Below are 22,059 nucleotides of genomic sequence, written 5' to 3' on the forward strand. Positions count from 1 at the left end.
GCAGTTCGAATCCTCCAGACACTCCTTGGAAACTCTACGGGGCAGTTCTACTCTGTCCTGTAGGGTCGCTATGAGTTGGAATCGACTCAACGGCAGTGGGTTTGGTTTTGGTTTTTTGATTCCACACGTGGTTTCATTGCTTGAGCAAACTAATACATTTCCCAGTACCTGGTATGCAGCTATCGATCTGGCCAATGCCTTTTTCTCAATTCCCCTTTCAAAGAAACACCAGAGGCAGTTTGCGTTTAGCTGGTAAGGGCAGCAATACACCTTCACTCTCCTCTCTCAGGGGTATATCAACTCTCCAGCCCCATGTCAAAATTTAGTCTGTAGCAACCTTGATTGCCTTTCCCTTCCACAAGACATCACACTGGTCCATTACATTGATGACATTATGCTGATTGGACCTAGTAAGGAAGAAGTGTCAATGACTCTGGACTTATTGGTAAAACATTTGCGTGCTAGAGGGTGGGAAATTAATCCCACAAAAATTCAGGCACCTTCTACCTCAGTGAAATTTCTAGGGGTCCAGTGGTGTTGGACATGTTGAGATATTTCTTCTAAAGTGAAAGGTAAGTTATTTAATCTGGCCCCTCCACAGCTAAAAAGGAGGCACAACACCTGGTGGGCCTCTTTGGATTTTGGAGGGAACACAGCCCTCATTTGGGTGTGCTACTCTGGCCTGTTTATCCAGTGACTTGAAAAGCTGTTAGTTTTGAGTGGGGCCCAGAACAAGAGAAGGCTCTGCAACAGGTTCAGGCTGCTGTACAAGCTGCCTTGCCCCTTGGGCCATATGATCCAGCTGATCCAATGGTGCTTAAAGTGTCAGTGGCAGACAGAGATGCTGGGAGTCTCTGGCAGGCCCCCATTGGTGAGTCACAGTGCAGACTCTTAGGATTTCAGAACAAAGCCTCACCATTCTCTGCAGATAACTACTCTCCATTTGAGAAAGAGCTTTTGGATTGTTACTGGGCCTTAGTAGAGACTGAACACTTAACCCTGGGCCATCAAATCACCATGCAGCCTGAGCTGCCCACCAGGAACTGAGTGTGGTCTGATGCACAGAGTCATAAAGCCAGACATGCACAGCAGCACTCCATCATTAAATGGAAGTGGTATATACAAGATCAGGCCCAGGCAGGACCTGAAGGACAAGTAAGTTGCATGAGGAAGTGGCCCAAATGCAGATGGTCTCCACTCTCATCACATTACCTTCCATCTCCCAGTCTGACCTATGGCCTTATGGGGAGTTCCTTATGATTAGTTGCCTGAGGAAGAGAAAACTCGTGCCTGGTTTACAGATGGTTCTGCGTGATATGCAGACACTACTTGAAAGTGGACAGTGGCAGCACTACAGCCCCTTTCTGGGAACTCCCTGAAGGACAGTGGTGATGGGAAATCCTCCCGATGGGCAGGTCTTCAAGAAGTGCATCTGTTTGTTCATTTTGTTTAGAAGGCGACATGACCAGATGTGCAATTGTATACTGATTCATGGGCTGTGGCCAATGGTTTGGACTGGAAAATTGGAAACAAGGAGGTAGGGGGAAGGGGTATGTGGGTAGACCTCTCTGAATGGCACAAAGAAGTGAAGGTATTTGTGTCTCATGTGAGCGTCCACCAAATTCATCTCAGGAGAGGAGAATTTTAACAATCGAGTGGATAGGATGATGCTTTCTGTGGAAGCCAGTCATCCTCTTTCCCCAGCTACACATGTCATTGCCCAATGGGCTCATGAACAAAGTGGCCACAATGTCAGGACTGGAGTTTATGCATAGGCTCAGCAGCATGGACTTACACTCACCAATGCTGACTTGGCTATAGCCACTGCTGAGTGCCCAATCTGCTGGCAGCAGAGACCAACGCTGAGTACCCAGTATGGCACAATTCCTCGAGGTGATCAGCCAGCAACTTGGTGGCAGGTTGATTACATTGGACCGCTTCCATCACGGAAAGGGCGGCATTTTGTTCTTACTGGGATAGACACTTACTCTGGATATGGATTTGCCTTCCCTGCATGCAATACTTCTGCCAAAACTACCATCCACGTACTTATAGACTGCCTTATCCACCTTCATGGTATCACACACAGCATCGCTTCAGATCAAGGGACTGACTTCTCAGCAAATGAAGTGTGGCAATGGGCCCATGCTCATGGAAATTCACTGGTCTTACCATGTTCCCCATCGTCCTGAAGCAGCTGGCTTGATAGAATGATGGAATGGCCGTTAAAGACACAATTATGGCACTAGCTAGGTGGCAATACCTTGCAGGGTTGGGGCAATATTCTCCAGAAGGCTATATATGCTGTAAACCAGAATCCAATATATGGTGCTGTTTCTCCCTTAGCCAGGATTCACGTGTCCAGGAATCAAGGGGTTGAAATGGGAGTGGCACCACTCACTATTACCCCTAGTAGCCCATTCACAAATTTTTTGCTTCCTATCCCCACGATCCTATGCTCTGCAGGCCTAGAGCCCTTAGTTCCAAAGGGAGGAATGCTCCCATTTTGGAGACACATTACTGATTCCACCGAACTGGAAGTGAAGAACGCGACCTGGCCACTTTGGGCTCCTTACGCTTCTGGATCAACAGGTAAAGAAGGGAGTCACCATACTGGCTGGTGTGATTGCTCCTGGTTACCAAAAGGAAATTGAATTGATATTACAAAGTGGAGGTAAGGAAGAGTATGTCTAGAATACGGGAGATCCTTTAGGGCTTCTCAGTACTACCATGCCTTGTGATTAAAGTCAATGGAAAACTACAGCAACCCAATTCCAACATGACTATTAATGGCCCAAATCCTTCAGGAATGAAGGTTTGGGTCACCCCAGCAGGCAAAGAACCATGACCAGCTGAGGTGCTTCCTGAGGTTAAGAGGAATATGGAATGGGTGGTGGAAGAAGGTAGTTCTAAATACCAGCTGAGACCATATGACCAGTTGCAGAAACAAGGACTATAATTGTGATGAGTATTTCTTCCTGTATGTATGCATCAAATATTTTTGTTTTCTTCACTTATTAAATGTAAGATGTAAACAGAGCCAGTGCATATTCGGTTGTATGCATGTTAGTTATATCATGTCAGGTACAAGTATGACTTTGTAACTGTCTTTATTTAGAGATTATGTATGGTTTCAGGAGATATGTACAGGTGCCAAGTTGACAAGGGGTGGATTGTGATGGTTAAGGTTGTGTGTCAGCTTGGCTGGGCCATGATTTTCAGTAGTTTGGCAGTTATATAATGATATAATAACTTCCATGATAAGATCTAATATAACCATCTCCATAATGAGATCTGCTATGAGCAGCAAATCAGTTGGAAGGGCGTTTCCTTGGGGGTGTGGTCTACATCCAATATATATGGACTTTCTGGCAAAGTTTGCTGGCTTTTGCTCTGCTTTGGATCCCACATTCAGCTCATCGTCATCTGACCTCCAGTCCTTGGGACTTGAGCCAGCAGCCCACAGTCTTACCTGCTAATCTTGGATTAGTCAGCCTCTGAAGTCTGTGAGCCAGCAGCCTGCCACTTGACCTGCCTATCTTGGGTTTGTTAGCCCCTGCAGCCATGTGAGTCCGGAGAAGCCTCCAGCTTCACACCTGCCTCACGGACTTGGGACTTTGCAGCCTCTACAACCTCATGAGCCATTTACTTGGTATAAATCTCTCTCTTTCTCTCTCTCTGTCTATATATATGTACACGCTTCACTGATTTTGCTTCTCTAGAAAACCCAGCCTAAGACACAGTAAATTCTATAAAAGCAGTATTAAGCTTTTAAAAACTAAAAGTAAAATTACCAAACAATGAATAGAAGAAGTAATAAATCAAACTGACTTATAAAATGGATGGCTGAGAATAAGTTTCTTCTGAGAATGGAGCAGTTTTGATCAGACAGCTGGATATGCTGATTTTAGACAGAACTAAGCATCCGCATCAGGGAGACGAATGTGTCACTTCTGACATTAACCCACACTAAAAATGTGACCTCACATGAAGATGCAGTTGGACAGCTCAGGAGATATTTAACTGTTTTTTCTGTTAAAATTAGGTGATTATGTACATACTCCACAACTTCAGGAAATCACATCCCAGCATATTGCTGAGGAAAGCACAGAGATACCTGTGAATTCAGTACATGGAAGTCCCTCCTTGTTAGTGATCCTGGCTGTCTATGCTTCTTATGGGCATGGCCAGGGTTCAGTTACTGAAGGTTTGGAACATTTATGGTCATGCCCCCTGAACACCTCATCTCTAATTTATTAGGTCTGGGTAAAGTTGATTACCATGGCACCACTTGTATTACTGGAGTCATGGAAACAGTTAATATGCTTATCTCCTAACTGAAAGGTTGGAAGTTCGAGTCCACTCAGAGGTGTCTTGGGAGAAAAGCCTGGTAATCTACTTCCAAAAATTCATCCTGAAATATCTTTGGAGCAAAGTTTTACCCTGAAGCATATGTGGTCACCTTGAGTCAGACTCGACAGCTTCTGGTTTACCTATATTATGCGCATCCTAAACAGTAATTTCTGTGAAATCACGGACATTATGTCCTTTTATTTTTTCTGAATATATGTGAATGTCAATACAAGGCTCTTAAGAAATGTTTATCTGAATATCGCTTTAAAATCACTGTGTACTACACTTTGAGAAACACTCGTCTGGACAAAGCACCAAATAGGAAGGACTGGGCAGAGGTGAGGATGACTGGGTTATAGCTTGAACCAGGTGCATCAAGTGGGTTAAGAAGGACAGTTAAGAGGCAAAAACTGGAGAAATTTTCCAAGACTGAAAGCATCGACCCAGACCTCCAGGTGAGGAGGTAGTTCCTGAGGAGAAAACATAGTATTCATTTATCCATTTCTCTGCTCATTCAGTTACTTGTTCATCCAAGTACTCACTAGGTACCAGGCACCGGGGAGGGTTGTGGGGGAGAGAGTGGGAAAAGGTCAAGGAACTCACAGTTTAGGAAAGAAACAAAGGTACCCCTGTTACAGCTGCATTTCCTCAGTATCAGGGTAAGCACATCAGAGTGTGTGACAAATGATATGGGTGGGGACATTTAACTCAACGTAGAGAGACCAGGAAGCCTTCCACACAAAGCGATGCTTGAAGTGAGCCTTGAGGGAGAAACAGAAATTGACATACGCTGAAGGGCAGAAGGATATTCCAGTCTGAGGGAACGTTCTGGTCAAGTGAGAGAAGTTTGGAAAAGAGAGTGACTATTGCAGTGTGGTAGGAGAATTGGCTGGAGAGGAAAGAAAGAGCCAGATGTGAAAGATAGTGAACTTGAAGTTGATAGAGAGCCCTGAAGAATTTTAATCCAGGAAAAGCTGGATTGCATATGTGTTTTACGTGTTGAATGATGCTGACCCACCCAACCAGTGCTGTCGAGTCGATCCTGACTCATAGCAACCCTATAGGATAAGTAAATTCTATGTCAAAACGTAACATGAAGGAAGGCTTTAACCAGAGTGCCAGATAGCATATGTAGATCTGCGCCATTTTTAAAAAGATGATTTAGGGTGTAGATGATAGCAGGGTTACTGAAAGGGCATGGAAGTGCAGACAACTCGTGGTGCCCACGTGAGGCATACACCAAGACTTTGAAATCTCCGGGTGACAGCAAGAGTTTGGAAAAAAGGAAGAGGAGGAGCAGATACTAACTTCTCAACGAAAGTGGAGGAATGGCTGAAACATCAGTGAACGACACCGACAAGGGCAGATGGAGGATGATGGGAGATTTCCTTTCTCTAAGTTGTAAGAGAACTTGTAGGGATCAACTCTGTATCTGTATGTCATTGTTGTTAGGTACCGTCAAGTCCATTCTGACTCACAGTGACCCCATGTGACAAGGTAGAGCTGCCCCAGAGGGTTTTCTAGGCTGTAATCGTTAGGGAAGCAGATCACCAGGTCTTCCTCCCATGGAGTGATTGTGTGGGCTGGAACCGCCAACCTTTTGGTTAGCAGCTGAGCACTTAACTGTTTGGGCTGCTAAGGTACATATTTTGCTTTTTTTTTTTTTTTTTTAAACCTTTTTATTATGGAAAACTTTCAAGCATATATATAACGGAGTAGTACAATGGACTCCCATTTACCCACCATGCTGTTCTAACAACTGTCAATGTGGGACAACATCATCTCAGCTAGAATCCTACTCCTTCTGCCCCACTAGATTATTCTGGAGCAAATCCCAGGCGTTGTATCATTTTGAGACAATGGTCTTTATTCTTCTCAGCCCAAATGTGCCAGAATCATAGGATATGATAAACCTTGCACTATGGATAATTAGAAAAAATGACTGAAAATTAGCAAATATAGAAGCAAAGTCCATTGTCTAATAAAAGAAATAAAAAATAAGACAATATTTTCAATCACTTGGAGAAAGGGATGAAATAGAATAATTTATAAATAACGCTAATCTGTTAAACAAGGTTACTAGCAAAATCCCAGGACATGAGTAAAACTAATGAGGTTAAACATATGAGCAGGAAAAAAAAAAGGAAATTCAGTCTAAAAGTGTGTAAACTAAAGCATCAAAGAGATAAGCTATGAAATAAAAGAAATAGCTGTGAGATAAAGAGCCTGAAAGCAGGAAGAGACCCGGGGTGAGGGTGGGATGGGGAAGCAAATTAAGGGCAAGCTGGAATATTGTCTAGCTCGTTTAAAAGAGATCCCTATTGATTCATTAATTCAGGAATTGTTGACTGAGCACCTGCCATGTGCAAGGCACCGTGCTAGGCTCTGCAATGTCACCTGCCTTAGTAAACCACCTTTGCTGCTGAAAGAGAAGGCAGCCTGTGAGCAGGCGTCGAACAGCCACATCTCCCTGATTCTGCCTGAACTTGACTCAGGCTCTTTATTAAACTGCTAGCTCCTTGAGAAATGAAGGCAACTGGAAAGGGTTCAAAGAATTGGAACAGAAAATAATTAGAGGAAGAGATCGATTTTAGCCGAAAGATCAAAGGAACCAAATACAAGGAACTCGGTTAAGTAAGGGCTAAGGAAAAATGAGCTATTTGAAGCATGTAAAGGGTGAAGCAAAATAAGAAATATTGAGCCGGCGCACAAAGCATAATGAAGGGCCTGTGATGGAGCTACCACAGGGAAAGGTACACTGTGGGGCGGGACGCGGTGCTCAGGCGCAGTGCCTTGCACCAGCCCCGTTGAGCACATTCTGATGTTAAACAGGCTTCTGCTAAAAGACTCCTGGGATCACAACACCAGCATCCAGAGAGGCATTATTTTAAACCTTTCAGCTTTGGAAAGGAAACTGTTAAATGAGCCCTGCCCTGGTGAGCAGGATGAGTAGAGAAAAAAGTATTTTCTCGCGAATATATTTTATAGATAAGTTCTAATGCTCCTGACTCCCACAAAGTTTTTTTTCCAGTCAGCAAAATTTTTACCAGTGAAGAAAGAGAGACAGAGTTCATTTTATACTACGTCTATTGGCGTGTTTGAAATTTTCACTTAAAGTCTTGTTGACCTTATTTTGGAAAATTTTTTTGGTCCTTGATCAATTCCTTTCAGACCCTCCATCTGTCTGTATGTTTTGGAGGGAGGAGTGTTCCATGGTATGTACATACCAGAGTTGGTTGGACCATTCACCCACTAAAGGGCATCTGTGTTGTTATGGTGGGCTTTTTATGTTTAATATGTATAGGTGTTCTTAATGTGTTTGGGGACTTTTTTTTTTTTTTAATTTTATTGTGCTTTAGGTGAAAGTTTACAGCACAAATTAGTTTCTCATTCAAAAATTTTTACACAAATTGTTTTGTGACATTGGTTGCAATCCCTGCATCATGTCAGCACTCTCCCCCTTTCTCTTTCCACCCTGGGTTCCCTGTGTCCATTCATCCAGTTTTCCTAACCCTTCCTGCCTTCTTGTCCTTGCTTTTGGGCAGCTGTTCCCATTTAGTTTCCTATACTTGATTGAACTAAGGAACATGTCCCTCATGTATGTTATTGTTTTGGAGGCCTATCTAATCTTTGGTTGAAAGGTGGACTTCGAGAGTATCTTCAGTTCTGAGTTAACAGGGTATCCAGGGACCATAGTCTCGGGGTTCCTCCAGTCTCTGCCAGACTAGTAAATCCAGTCTTTGTGTGTGTGTGTGTGTGTGTGTGTGTGAATTTGAATTTTGTTCTACATTTTCTTCCATCCTGTCTGGGACCATCTACTGTGATCCCTGTCAGTGTGGTTAGTGGTGATAGCTGGGTACCATCTAGTTCTTCTAGGCTCAGGCTGGTGGAGGCCGTGGTTCATGTGACCCATTAGTCCTTTGGCCTAATATCTTCTTTGTGTCTTTGGTTTTCTTCATTCTCCTTTGCTCAGAACGTGATGGGACTAATAGATGTATCTAAGATGGCCGCTTGCAAGCTTTTAAGACCGAGATTCTGCTCAAAACAGTAGGATGTATCCGAGATCTAGAACAACCAATTAAAATGACCAAGACTACAGCAAGTACTGTTTAGGAAAGGACTAAGTCCATTTCTGCCTAGGAGAGATGAAGGCTGAGAAGAAGCCCCTGGGAACCTGAAAGCAGGAGAATATTGGCTTGTTCATCAGCTCTTACAGTTACAGCAGCCGGAAGGAGGAGGAGGAGGCAGTTATGGGAGGAAGACACCCAACATCACAAGTCTCTAAAGAGTGCACCCAAAATAAACCAGAATAAAGTTTATTATCGTCATAAAACCTACAGCTGTAGTATGGTCTCGTGGTGACACCTCCCCCCACTCCCACGAAAGCCAGGGACTTGCTCCTTTGTACAGTGGACAGAAGAATAAAAACAAGTGCGTTCATGACACCTGCTACTCAAGCTGCAGGGGCGACTCGTGCATACAAATTTGGGGGTGTTCCTTATTCTTTGCCTTGCAGACAACATTCAGTATCCTTTGGGGCCACCATTGGAGGTTCTACCTTTTGGGGACAGCATCTTCCTTCCCCACACCAGCCACTGGCAGCAGCAGCTCAGCCCAAGGCCTGGCACAAGGAATAGGTGAGATTAGCAGCATTTCTCTTTTCCTTTTGGCACTTTTCCTGGGGCTGAAATCACTCACGCATCAACTTCCCTGGTGATTCTAAGACTCATCCAACATCTGGCCACTACTCAAAGGTTTTGACGTTGAATCCTATCTCAGTTCCTCCAAATCCAAACTCCTGGTCCTGGACCAGGCTTGGGTTTGCCATATGCCAGGCCACTCTGCTGCCTGTCCCAGCTCCCTCTCTCTTCTCCCCATTGCCATGCCAGGAAGCCTCCCCCCGCCATTTTTGGTAACTTGGCTAGACAGGCCAGGGGTTTGATCCCACATGGCCTTTCCTTTGTTCTTTAAAATTTAAATTATGAGGCCATAGTCGTTATAGGTTTTAAATAAATGAAAGGATCAACATATAAGAGGAGAAGATGCGAGCAGTTTTAAGCTTTCTGATTTGGGTTTTCTTTTGGGGAAAAGCTTACAGAGGCATGAAATCATGGAGTAGGTCTGGAAATTTCTAGTCAGCAATTTTATTCTAGCTCTTTACAAATATAAGGTACTCCATAAGATAAGGTCAAATTCTAGTTCTTCTAAAATTCTGTGAAAATGTGGATCTCAGTGGAGATGTAGGTAATAGAAACCGTCGTGTCTTAAAATTATTGCTATAATATCTAAAACTCTCTTTCTTTATTTCCAGGAGGTCTAGTATCTTATGGAAAGAATATATAATTTTAAGCAAAAGCTAGCTCTTGGGCTTTGACTTGGTTTGGGCTTATTCTTTATTTTTACATTCTCCCCATTCATTCATTCAACAATGAACATTATTAAACACCTAATAAGTGTGAGGTACAGCAATAAGCACTGGAAATTAAACAACAAAAACACCAACACATTGGTGCCTCCCTTTAGGGGAGTTTCAGAGCTAGAAGAGAGAGGTGGGATGGACGTGCAAAGAAAGAGAGGAATGCAGGAGAGTTTGAGGTGTGGTGCTGGGCACAGCGCGTGAAAGGTGACAGAGAGAGAGGGAGAGTGAGCAACAGGAATTGGGTGGGTGGGTGGTTTAGGAGCAGCTTGAGGGACTAGTGAAGATCTTTAGCTGAATTGTGAGTCATGGCCTCAGAGCACTTCAGAAGCTCAAAGCACAGAAAGAACTTTGATAAATTCCTTATTTCTGAAGCCCAAGAAAATGACCCTGTCTAAGTTCAAACGCGTAACAGGATTTCTTTCCTTCTGGCTCCCCACTTTCTGACTAGGCAAATGAAGTGGCCCACCTCTTCCAGGACCAAACACATGGCCCAGAGATAAAGGCAGAGCTTCCTCTTCCTTGTTTTTTTAATAGCAAAGTAAGACTACTGCTTTTTTAACTCTTGGGAGCTTGGTTTATATTGACTGGATAAAAAAACAAAAACAAAAACAAAATTTGTTGCTGTCAAGTCAATTCTGACTTAAAGTGACCCTGTTGGTCAGAGTGGAACTGCCCCACACGGTTTCCAAGGAGCGCCTGGTAGATTTGAACTATCGACATTTTGGTCAGCAGCTGTAGCTGTTAACCACTACACCACCGGGGTTTCCATAGACTGGGTAATGGGTTTAAATTAAAGATTTAATTTGATGACTTGGGATGGTCCTGTCTCCTTTATGTTTCTCTTCTTCAGTTGTATCCGAATGCTGGAAGGCACGACGTGGCTGGTGAGCACCTGGGTGCAGCTTTAGTTGGAGGCTGTAGTACGTGGTTCCTATCACGCAGCATCACCTCGCAGTGTCCCTTCGGCGTCTACCCACCTCTGCTCTCAGGCCTCATGATTCTGGTGAGGAAGACCCACCTCCTAGTCCCAGAGGCACCTTCCACTTGGTGGGACCCATTCACCAGTGGGTATGGCCTGAAGCCAGCCACCCGCTTTCCTTCCTTCTCCTCCCACCCCCTGAGTTTAGCCTGGGTAAGTGAGAAGTGGAGTCCCTGGGTGATGCAAACAGTTAATGTGCTCTGCTGCTAACTGAAAGGTTGGAGGTTTGAGTCCACCCAGAGGAGCCTTAGAAGAAAGTCCTGGCAATCTACTTCTGAAAAATCAGCCGTTGAAAACCCCATGGAGCACAGTTCTACTGTGACACACCTGTGGTCATCATGAGTCAGGGCCGACTCGATGGCAACTGGCTACTGGTTATGTGAGAGGTGGGTTTTCTACAGATGAACTCACAGGTTCCCGCACTGTTGCTTGTGGATCCCTGCATTTGCCTCCAAGGGTAGTCACTGGCAGTGTGGGTGCAGTAAGAAGGGATGGCCACAAGAAAAAGGTAGCAGCAAGGGGAATTTTCTAAAACTTTGAAAGATGAACCTCCTTTGTGGCGGAGGATGATGCCCCTAAAGACTGTTTGCAAGGATTTAGTGCTCAAGTCAAATCAGAACTGGAATGCCTCAGCCTCTTCGAGGAAGATACGAGGTATTTACGCTCATTTAACGCTACTCTTTCAGCATAACAAATGTAGAATTGGTCCCAGGTATTCATGTGATTAGCCACCAGCTTTGTAAAATGACGTATCTCATATCTCGGTTAATTCCTATCCACCCTACACAGAAAGAAATCACATATTGTTATTCAAGAAGCACATGTAATTTTCTCTCTTTTTACAAGCCTGAATCAAATAGGTTACCTTCTTGAGCAATGAACAACTTGAAATGCATACAGTTACTCAGGGTGAAAGAGCAAGGGAACCAGGGCTTGCATTTGAAAGAGCTAGGCCTTCTGTAATTTGGTGCCACATAATTTTTTTTAAATTCTCTTAAATGAATATGGAGGAAACCAGCTTATTCTGGAACTGAAAAACCTCTCAAGAAAAAAAAATGACATTAGGGTATCAAGGCTGAAACAGCATTTTATATTTAGCAGCCTTCTTGAAGGAACAAAGACTTCTCAAAGCCTTTACCATCCCCTCCCTGTCTAAACAACAACAACAAAAAAACCAAACCCAGTGCCGTCGAGTCGATTGCGACTCATAGCGACCCTATAGGACAGAGTAGAACTGCCCCATAGTTTCCAAGAAGCTGCTGGTGGATTCGAACTGCCGGCCCTTTGGTTAGCAGCTGTAGCACTTAACCACTACGCCACCAGGGTTTCCCTCCCTGGCTAGGCCACCACTATTTCTATTCTGGACCACTGAAATAGCTTCTCATTGAATTTCCCTTCTTCCGTCTTTGTCCCCTTACAATTCACCCTCCAGTCAGTAGCCAGAGTGATCTTTTAAAAGTAAAAATCTTGTCGTATCATTCCTGCAACGCTTACAACTCTCCAATAGCTCCACAGTGCACATAGAACAGAACTCAAATTTCTTACTCTGGCCGTAGAGGCTCTTCAGGGTTTCCCAACAGAAACTCTGTGAGCAGGACAACACGAGCAGGGCAAGTCTTGTGCACGACTGTCCAAAGCGGTGCGAGGTGCTTGGTATCCCTCTTCCCTGCCCACTAAGAGCCAACTTGCGCCCGCTCACCTCCAGCACGTCACATCCAAATCTTCACGTACAGATCTTCAAACGCCCCCAGACAGAGGTGGGGGCACATCACTCCCAGGTAAGAACTCCTGCCAGCCTACTCGACCTGGCCTCTGCAACCTCGGGATCTTTGCACTGGCCGCTTCCACTGCCAGGAACGCTCCGCTTCCAGACCTACCCATGCTTGGCTCTTTTTTCACTCCCGAGAACCAGCTTAAATATCACCTCTTCAGAAAGGCGTTCCCTGACAACTCCATCTAAAATAGCCATACTTGCCACGCACACACACACATACACACAGCTATTCTCTGTCTCTCAACACTATACGTGGTTTTCTTCTTTATTTACTTGTTTATTGTTTCTCTCTCCTCTCTAGAATGGAAGTTCCATGAGAGCAGTCTCTTTGGTTTGCTGCTATGTGCCCAGTGCCTGGGGCTAAATTTTTATAAATTTTTTTTGGATCAAAGAAGATAGATACCATGTTATAGGTCATTGAATCACATTGATAATAAATGTTAGGAAAAAGCAGAAAAGCACTATCAAATTTATTTTTCAGACAAAGCACTAAGACACCAAAAATAGTAAGTCCTACACTGAATATCAATGATGAAGGGAGGAAGAAAACTAGACATGTCACAGTGGATTATTTCAGCATAGGGCAGTCCATTAAATAGGTCACACTGAAGGACACAGAGCATACAAAGACTATAATTAATGTAATTCCCTTATTCCCACCACTTCAGGGTATAATGTCCACATTTGTTACTAGTATCTATATACCATGGATCTCTGGTGGTGTGGTGGTTAAGTGCTCAGCTGTGACCAGCGGCTAACTGAAAGGTCAGCGGTTTGAACCTGCCAGCTGCTCTGCAGGGAAAAGATGTGGCAGTCTGCTTCCATGAAGATTTATACCCTTGGAAACACCTTATGGGGCAGTTCTACTCTGTCCTAGAAGGTCGCCATGAGTCGGAATCGACTTGATGTCAACTGCAGGTGTGGGATCTATATACCAAATGGGTTTTTCATTTTACATTTTAGGTTGTTATACCTACTCAAGGGAGCAGTGGGGTTCAGTGGTAGAATTCTTCCCCTCCCTGCGGGAGACCCAGGTTTTCTTCCTGGCTAATGTACTTCAAGGGTGGCCACCACCATCTGTCAGTGGAAGCTTGCATGTTGCTGTGATGCTGAACAGGCTTCAAGAGCACTTACAGACTAAGACAGACTAGGAAGAAAGTCCTGGCCATCTATAAGGTTAACTGAAAGAAGCCAAAAACAAAAGACTCCATGATTGCAAACAGTTAACCTGTGGATACATGGTGTCACCGTGACTTGGGGGCCAACTTGATGGTAGCTAAAAACAACAATACACCTTCTCAAATCTATGCCCAAAAACTTAGATTCCCCCTTCAGAGAAAGGAAGGGACAAGTTAAGTTTTATTTGTTCTTATGAAACCAATTTACATGACCTATCTCTCATCTGATTCTAGTGCCTACCAGAGTTGATCCACAAACAAGATGAGGCACAGGGCAAGGAGGGCAATACATGTTGTAGTACACCTTGCCACTCCGCAAGCCTGCAGCCATGAGTCCTGCTCACCAATGACAGAACTCCCCACGTCTGCAGCCATGAGTCCTGCTCACCAATGACAGAACTCCCCACGACTGCAGCCACGTGGCCCTGCTCACCAATGACAGAACTCCCCACCCTACAGTGATGTGCTCCTGCTCACCCATGACAGAACTCCCCATGCCTGCAGCCACGTGGTCCTGCTCACCAATGACAGAACTCCCCATGTCTGCAGCCACGTGGTCCTGCTCACCAATGACAGAACTCCCCACGTCTGCAGCCACGTGGTCTTGCTCACCAGTGACAGAACTCCCCATACCTGCAGCCATGAGTCCCGCTCACCAGTGACAGAACTCCCCATGCCTGCAGCCACGTGGTCCTGCTCACCAATGACAGAACTCCCCACGCCTGCATCCACGTGGTCCTGCTCGCCCATGATAGAACTCCCCACTCCTGCAGCCACGTGGTCCTGCTCACCAGTGACAGAACTCCCCACACCTGCAGCCGTGAGTGCTGCTCACCAGTGACAGAACTCCCACGTCTGCATCCACGTGGTCCTGCTCACCAGTGACAGAACTCCCCGCACCTGCAGCCACGTGGTCCTGCTCACCAGTGACAGAACTCCCACGTCTGCAGCCATGTGGTCCTGCTCACCACTGACAGAACTTCCTGTGCCTGCATCCATGAGTCCTGCTCACCAGTGACAGAACTCCCGTCTGAAGCCACGTGGTCCTGCTCACCAGTGCCAGAACTTCCCGTGCCTGCATCCATGAGTCCCACTCACCAGTGACAGAAATCCCCATGCCTGCATCCATGAGTCCTGCTCACCAGTGACAGAACTCCCCACGTCTGCAGCCACGTGGTCCTGCTCACCAGTGACAGAACTCCCCATACCTGCAGCCATGAGTCCCGCTCACCAGTGACAGAACTCCCCATGCCTGCAGCCACGTGGTCCTGCTCACCAATGACAGAACTCCCCACACCTGCATCCACGTGGTCCTGCTCGCCCATGATAGAACTCCCCACTCCTGCAGCCACGTGGTCCTGCTCACCAGTGACAGAGCTCCCCGTGCCTGCATCCATGAGTCCTGCTTACCAGTGACAGAGCTCCCCGTGCCTGCAGCCACGTGGTCCTGCTTACCAATGACAGAACTCCCCACGCCTGCAGCCACGTGGTCCTGCTCACCAATGACAGAACTCCCCACACCTGTAGTCACGTGGTCCTGCTCACCAGTGACAGAACTCCCCACGCCTGCATCCACGTGGTCCTGCTCACCAGTGACAGAGCTCCCCGTGCCCGCATCCATGAGTCCTGCTCACCAGTGACAGAGCTCCCCGTGCCTGCAGCCACGTGGTCCTGCTTGCCCATGACAGAACTCCCCATGTCTGCATCCATGAGTCCTGCTTACCAGTGACAGAACTCCCCACGCCTGCATCCACGTGGTCCTGCTCACCAGTGACAGAACTCCCCACGCCTGCATCCACGTGGTCCTGCTCACCAGTGACAGAACTCCCCACACCTGCAGCCATGAGTCCTGCTCACCAGTGACAGAACTCCCCACGCCTACAGCCATGAGTCCTGCTCACCAGTGACAGAACTCCCCATGTCTGCAGCCACGTGGTCCTGCTCACCAGTGACAGAACTCCCCATGTCTGCATCCATGAGTCCTGCTTACCAGTGACAGAACTCCCCACGTCTGCAGCCATGTGGTTCTGCTCACCAATGACAGAGCTCCCTCCTGCTGAGTACCCAGACCACCTGGGAATCCTCAGCCTGGTGCTGGTGACAGTGCATTGGCGTTGTATACAAGTTAAAGATCTATTTCCAGACCTAGAATAGTGGAAGGAATGAAACTTCCCAGACAAATAATGTATTATAAGGTGCTTTGCACTGTCCTTGCTCCAATAAGAATTCAGTAAATAGTAGCATATGAGTTCAGTGAGGCAAAGGCTGTATTTATACCATGAATGCAGGAGGTATTATCTTACAGGCTGGGAGTGGGTTAGTGTTGGACTAAAGGAGTGGTTCCCAGACCAGCTGCCTAGACCAATAGATCAGTAATCTTGTGTTTTGACAAACCTTCCAGGTAACTCTGATGGAAGCTGTAGTTTGGAAGCCATCTCTATCTGGCAATAGAGATAGGGAAGGGGGGGGGTACGGAAGTGATGAAGTCAGGGGACAAAACTGCTTGTCTGATGATGAATTGGAGAAGAACAAGGAAGTACTGACCCCTCACAGAGACTGTGGCTGTATCAGGAGCCCCCACCCTAGTGGCAATGTCACACAAACATAAAGGACAGCCCTGAGCACACTAAGAGACGATGGGCTTGCATTACAAGGTTCCACCACCCGTCTCCCAGTTTGTCATACTGTGGTGGCCTGGTGTTGCTGTGATGCCGGAAGCTATGCCATTGATATTTCAAATACCAGAAGGGTCACCCATGGTGGACAGGTTTCAGTGGAGCTTCTAGACCAAGAGACTAGGAAGAAAGGCCTTGTGATCTACTTCCAAAACCAGCCTATGAAAACCCCGTGGATCACAACAGAATGTTGTCCCATCCAGCCCTGGAAGGTGAGCCCCTAGGCTGGGAGGGCAATACACGATGGCTGCAACAACGGACTCAGACCAAAGATCACGAAGACAGTGCAGCACCAGGCAGCGTTTCAGTCGTTACACATAAGTGGTACCATGAGTCCGAGCCAACTTCATGGCAACTAACAACAACGTTACAAGGTTAGGGGTGGGAGAACTTCCTAATAGCTCGTGCGGGTAGACAGCAGACTGAGCTTTCCCTGAGGAGAGGCAGATGGTCATTGTTCCTGACTGTTTCCAGTGCAGCTTGGGCTGAAAACAAGCAGCTGGCCTGGACACTTCCCCGAGCTTCCGCAGCCTGGTGATGTCATGAATGAGTTGCATCTGATGAGCTCAGAGTGAATGGGGGTGGGGGTGTGTCAAAGGTGTGTCAAGAGACTCCAGTACACCAGATGAATGGAGTCTTTCTTACCTGTTCAATCTCGACCACTCGCTTTTCTCCATCCCAAGCCTTTCTGACAATGTATTGGATACAAATATTTTTTCCATGGGTTCAGTGGTTAAAACAGATTTATAAAGAATCTAATCAATTCTCAGCCCTGTGAGAACCAGCAGATTGCAGACCCAGTCTGCATTTGTAGGCTGTTTCCAAAGTTAAACCCTGCAGGAAATTCTAGCATTGCGTCAGCATCTACTTCCCTTTGGTTCCACCTAATTAGAAACTTAAATTTTTGTTAAAACTTAATTTATACATCCTTAGGCGTTACAAAGAATTGGCACTACACTGCTAACCTAAAGGCTGGCAGTTTTGAATCCACCCAGCGAAGAAAACCCCACGGAGCAGTTCCATTCTGTAACACACGGAGAGCCACGCATCAGAATCGACTCAACGGCGACTAAAAACATCAGACACGTATCTGTACTTGCGGATTGTTTTACATTGTATACACAAGATCCAGGGCCGGTGTCTTATTATTAAAATTCAGGGACTTCAATAGAGACTGCTATCAGGCGTTAGGAGCCCTGGTGACACCGTGGTTAAGGGCTCAGCTGCTAACCACAAGGTCGGCTGTTCGAATCTGCCAGCTTCTCCTTGGAAACCCTATGGGGGCAGTTCTACTCAGTCCTATAGGGTCACTATGGGTTGGAATCAGCTTGACAGCAATGGGCTTGGATTTGGTTTGATTAGGCATTCAGATTCAACATAATTATTGAGCACACACTCTGCCAAGTTTCATGCCTTTCCCACAACCATGTGCGTAGGTATTACGGTCATTCCCACAATGCAGGCAACAGAACTGAGGATCGGGGTCCCACAGCTACATTACATGTGACCAGGTGTGGACTCTAAACCCCAGTGTTCTCACAAACCCATGAAAGAGGAAGATGGGCTGTGGGGGTGATTTGCTCTTTCTTTAGTTAAAAATGGCAGCCCTCTGATCCCGAGATGACGAATGTGCCGTGAATTGAATTTCCAATAGAATGTTTCTGCCGCTGAAATCTTTCGCCACACTTCTAGGCTGGTGGGGAGAATGCTGTCAGTTTTAAAGTATGCTATGCACAGCTACTGTCTTAGTTACCTAGTGCTGCTATAACAGAAATACCACAAGGGGATGGCTTTAACAAGCAGAAATTTATTCTTGCACAGTCTGGGAGGCCAGAAGTCTGAATTCAGGATGCCAGCTCCAGGGGAAGGCTTTCTCTCTCCGTGTTGGCTCTGAGGGAAGGTCCTTGTCATCAATCTTGCCCTGGTCTAGGAGTTTCTCAGCGCAGGGACCCTGGGTCCAAAGGAGGCGCTCCACTCCCGGCACTGCTTTCTTGGTGGTAGGAGGTCCCTCTCCTGTCTTTTGTATCTCAAAAGAGATTGACTCAAGATACAACCTAGTCCTGTACATTGAGTCCTGCCTCATTAATATAACCTCTAATCCTGCCTCATTAACATCACAGAGGTCAGCATTTACAACACGTAGGCTAATCACATCAGATCACAAAATGGTGGACAAGCACACAATACTAGGACTCGTGGACGAGCCAAGTTGACACACATTTTGGGGGACACAATTCAGTCTGTAACAGCTATATGGCAAGGAAGACAAACCTGTTCTTAAAGCTGCCTGAAGTGAACCTTGGAAACTCTGAAAGTAACAATGACCAGGTTCTCAAAGGCAGCTGTGTGAGTATGTTAGGGGGTTTTACAGAAAAACAGCAATTCATTATTATTTAAACAATTGGTAAGAGGTGCCATATAATAACAACAAAAAAAGTTTCTTTAAAAACACTTTTTAAACTTATTTTTGGAATGGTCCACCTTAGTTGAGAATCCAAGATGGTTTACTATTGTTCTCGAAGTATGTGATGTCTTTTTATACCAAACGAAAACAACCAACTATTCTTCATGTCTCTGAACACAAAATAAGTAGAAGTGGGTTGGGTTTAAGCAGAACTTCTGAACAATGAGCCTGGTTAATAATCAGCGACGAGGTTCCTAGGCAGTCAGCCCTTCTTCTGAGGGGGCAGTGGTGAAACGAGATGGACTAACTGTTGCAAAGTTGTGCTACAGAGCTGCTTTCTGTTTTTAAAACTGATTCCTCCCCGCTAGGAAGCCCTGGTGGCACAGTGGTTAAGAGTTCAGCTGCTAACCAAAAGGTCAGCAGTTCAAATCCACCAGCTGCCCTGTGGAAACCCTATGGGGCAGTTCTACTCTGTCCTATAGGGTCCCCATGAGTCAGAATCAGCCCGATGACAACAACAAGGAAGAATATAGTTTCTCAAGTCTTAGAAAAAGAAAAGTAACACTTGTGGAGCCCTCTTGGGCTCTGGGCTCATGCAATCCTAATAACCTGGTTAATTATTTACTTACTTTACAAATAAGGAAACTGAGGTTCACACTGGCTGAGTAACTTGCCTAAGGTTAGGAAATGAAGGAAGATTCTGGAAATTTAACCAGGTCTGCTTAATGCCAGGCCCAGATGGTCTTTCCATTTAATCAGAAAGTCCCTCTTAACGATCACCGATTTCATGGTGAGGAAACTGAGGCACAGATAAAATAAATGGCTCATGTGAAGCTGTACATGGATCTGCCACTGTGGGTCTCTGTGGAAAATGCTCAGGAAACTGTGTCCTTTTTTTTTTTTAATGCCTTAATTACTGAAGATCACAGCATGTTACTTTTAGAGGTTTTCCAACTTGAGGCAGGGGGTGGCGATTTTCCTGGCACCTTCACTATATTTGACGCTGTTTTCTGGACTTAGCTTGATACAAAACGAAAGAAGTGTATAGCCGCGTGCTCCGCTCACCTCCTCATCGCTCACCTCCTCATCGTGCACAGGAGCGAGCTTTTTGCTCAGGACATTAGCATTTCTGAATGGGTAAGGCCCAAGTGGAGCCCTTTGTGGTTTTTAGAGTCAAGGAGAGATATTTCTATTCAGCAAGCAAATCACTCCCACTCTGCCCACAAAAGTGAGGGAAAGAAGGAATCCTTGGGCTAACAAATCCCTGTTGATAAAACAAAATCTTTTTTTTCATCAACATTCTGTCTTTAGAAAGTGCTAGCTTGTGGACAGAGCACTTGTTGGTTAATAATAAACAGAATTCTTCAGCGACTACTCAGATGAATGAATATTTTTAAAAGGCATGGAGTATGTGAGGAATTTTAATCCAGTCTCTGTGTTCACTCCCTCACACAACTGCGGAGGAGCCACTGACCTCTGGGTGACAAGCAGCCCCAGACTCAGCCAGGAGTGACGATGGGCCCCCAGCCCTGGAACATGGCATCTTTCTATTTGAATCCCTGGGTAGACTTCTTTTTGGGCTGTAGCTGAATGACTGGACTCAGCAAAGAGCTTTGGACACGCTGTAAAATGATAACCATCAAGTTTTTCCTCCTATACCCATGTCCTCCTCTTTTTATCCTGTCAATAAAGTCCCAGCCCCAGCCGTATACATCTCAGCCTTTCATAGAATAGACACATGCTTCTTTCCGAAAACCTCCAGCTGATAAGAACTTCTACTGGTTAACTTCAAATTAATATCTTAAGAGGCTCCAGACCACAGGAGAAAAGAAATCTGGAAGCAGAATTCGAGATGACAGAGCAGGAATCAGCTTAAGCGAGACTTTTTCCAGAATTTCTGCACAGAATTTCCCAGTTCAGAAAATCTCCCCTCTCTGCACGTGGTATGTGGGGATTTCAGAGGTGCCATTCCACACCCACAGTGTTATTCATTGATCTAGCCTCCTGCTGCAGACTCCTCGAGGGCACTCCCACCCCCACCCTGTGCTCTGGGAGCCAGGTCCTACCTACTGACCAGTCAGGCTGTGCCGACGGTTATGGCTGGAGCCTTCTATGGCTGTGGACGCTGCAAACATTCCTGTCTACATTTGGGTCTGCAGGCAGCCCCACAGCCCTGGCTCCCCCAAAGCCTTCAGCGCTTGCAGAAGCGATACTTCCTCCCAGCTGTGTTTGGCTTAAACTTGCAGTTCACCAGGTTACACAGCTTGGGCGTCTGGTCTTAGCCCAGCACGGCCTCAGGTCGAATCTATCCTTCCTCCCCAGCAGGAGGTTTCCTGCACCCTGTTCTGGAACGCCTTGGGCCTTCCTTCACCCTGACGCCTCTCCCCTGGAAGTTACACGCATTCTCAGTGGCTACATTTCTGCATATTTCTCTCTAACCTTGTTTTTTCCTTCCACTCAAACTTCTCCACAAAGAACACCATCTCTGCTAACCCTGACATTCTCTAGCCCCCTCAAAAAGCGTATCCAACCCCCCGTCAAGAGCGATTACAGAAGGCGGATTGGGGAGAAGGTTTGGGAGCTCACCTGCACGGCAGCCAGCATCAGACACAGGATGGGGTTGCCCGCAAACTTCCCAGGGACGGTCTGCAGCCACGTCTCTTGGCCTTAAAGGGACAGGGCGCTTTTCTCCATATAAGGAAGACAATTTCCCTCATCTGCTTTGGAACCCGTATGGGCAAAGCAGCTCCTTCTCTTGGCATTGCAGAGGCTTAAGCCTTCTGGGGGGAATCTGGAGCCTGCCAGTTCACAGGGGTCTGTACATAGCAGAAAAATTCTGCAGAAGAATGGTGTTTGGCAGGCCAATTTCAAAGACCAAAAAAAACCCTTCCTATGGAGCTTGTCCCTCCATGAAAAGGGCTTTATAGAGACTGGGAAGTCTTCCTAAATTACATGAAAGGGTAGCACCCTGATCACCTTCAAACGGGAGAGGCTGTGAGACCCCTTCTTCCTGACACGGAGGCAAAAGGGAGACCACTGGAGAGTGTGTGAAGCTTGTGCTGTGAAGTTTTGACTGTTTAAACAAATACATCGCTAGTCCTGCACTCTGAAAATGACTGAAGTGGGGGTTGTGTTGTGTTTTTGGCTGGCAGAGGGCCCTTCCCCAGCAGACGAACACACACAGTCCTTGACCCAGGCACCCTCGGCCATTCCCTCTGCCCAGGGCCCTTTTCTGGCTTCCTTGGCTGAAGCCCACTGCCGAAGCTTGACAGCCGCT

The 22,059-nt window shown here is 46.2% G+C and overlaps 1 protein-coding gene across 2 annotated transcripts in view; it reads right to left on the minus strand.

The window, feature by feature from the left end:
- The window catches only part of LOC126066566 (schwannomin-interacting protein 1-like), a 42,333-nt gene extending 20,525 nt beyond the window's left edge, over positions 1 to 21,808 (minus strand). Inside the window, exons 1-3 of one of the 2 annotated variants that reach the window (XR_007515130.1) lie at positions 21,369 to 21,808; positions 15,225 to 20,616; positions 6,435 to 14,515 (exon numbers count right to left, since the gene is read on the minus strand). Coding sequence is in view for 1 of the 2 variants with exons in the window: in XM_049867756.1 (XP_049723713.1) it covers positions 21,369 to 21,386 (18 nt within the window). In the remaining variant the exon portion in view is untranslated. Of the gene's footprint in view, positions 1 to 6,434; positions 14,516 to 15,224; positions 20,617 to 21,368 lie in introns of those variants that run through there. The other variant, XM_049867756.1, reaches the window with a different exon arrangement.
- Positions 21,809 to 22,059: the final 251 nt, after the last annotated feature.

This window comes from Elephas maximus, chromosome 23 (assembly GCF_024166365.1).
Source record: "Elephas maximus indicus isolate mEleMax1 chromosome 23, mEleMax1 primary haplotype, whole genome shotgun sequence".
In the NCBI taxonomy this organism is placed as follows: domain Eukaryota; kingdom Metazoa; phylum Chordata; class Mammalia; order Proboscidea; family Elephantidae; genus Elephas; species Elephas maximus.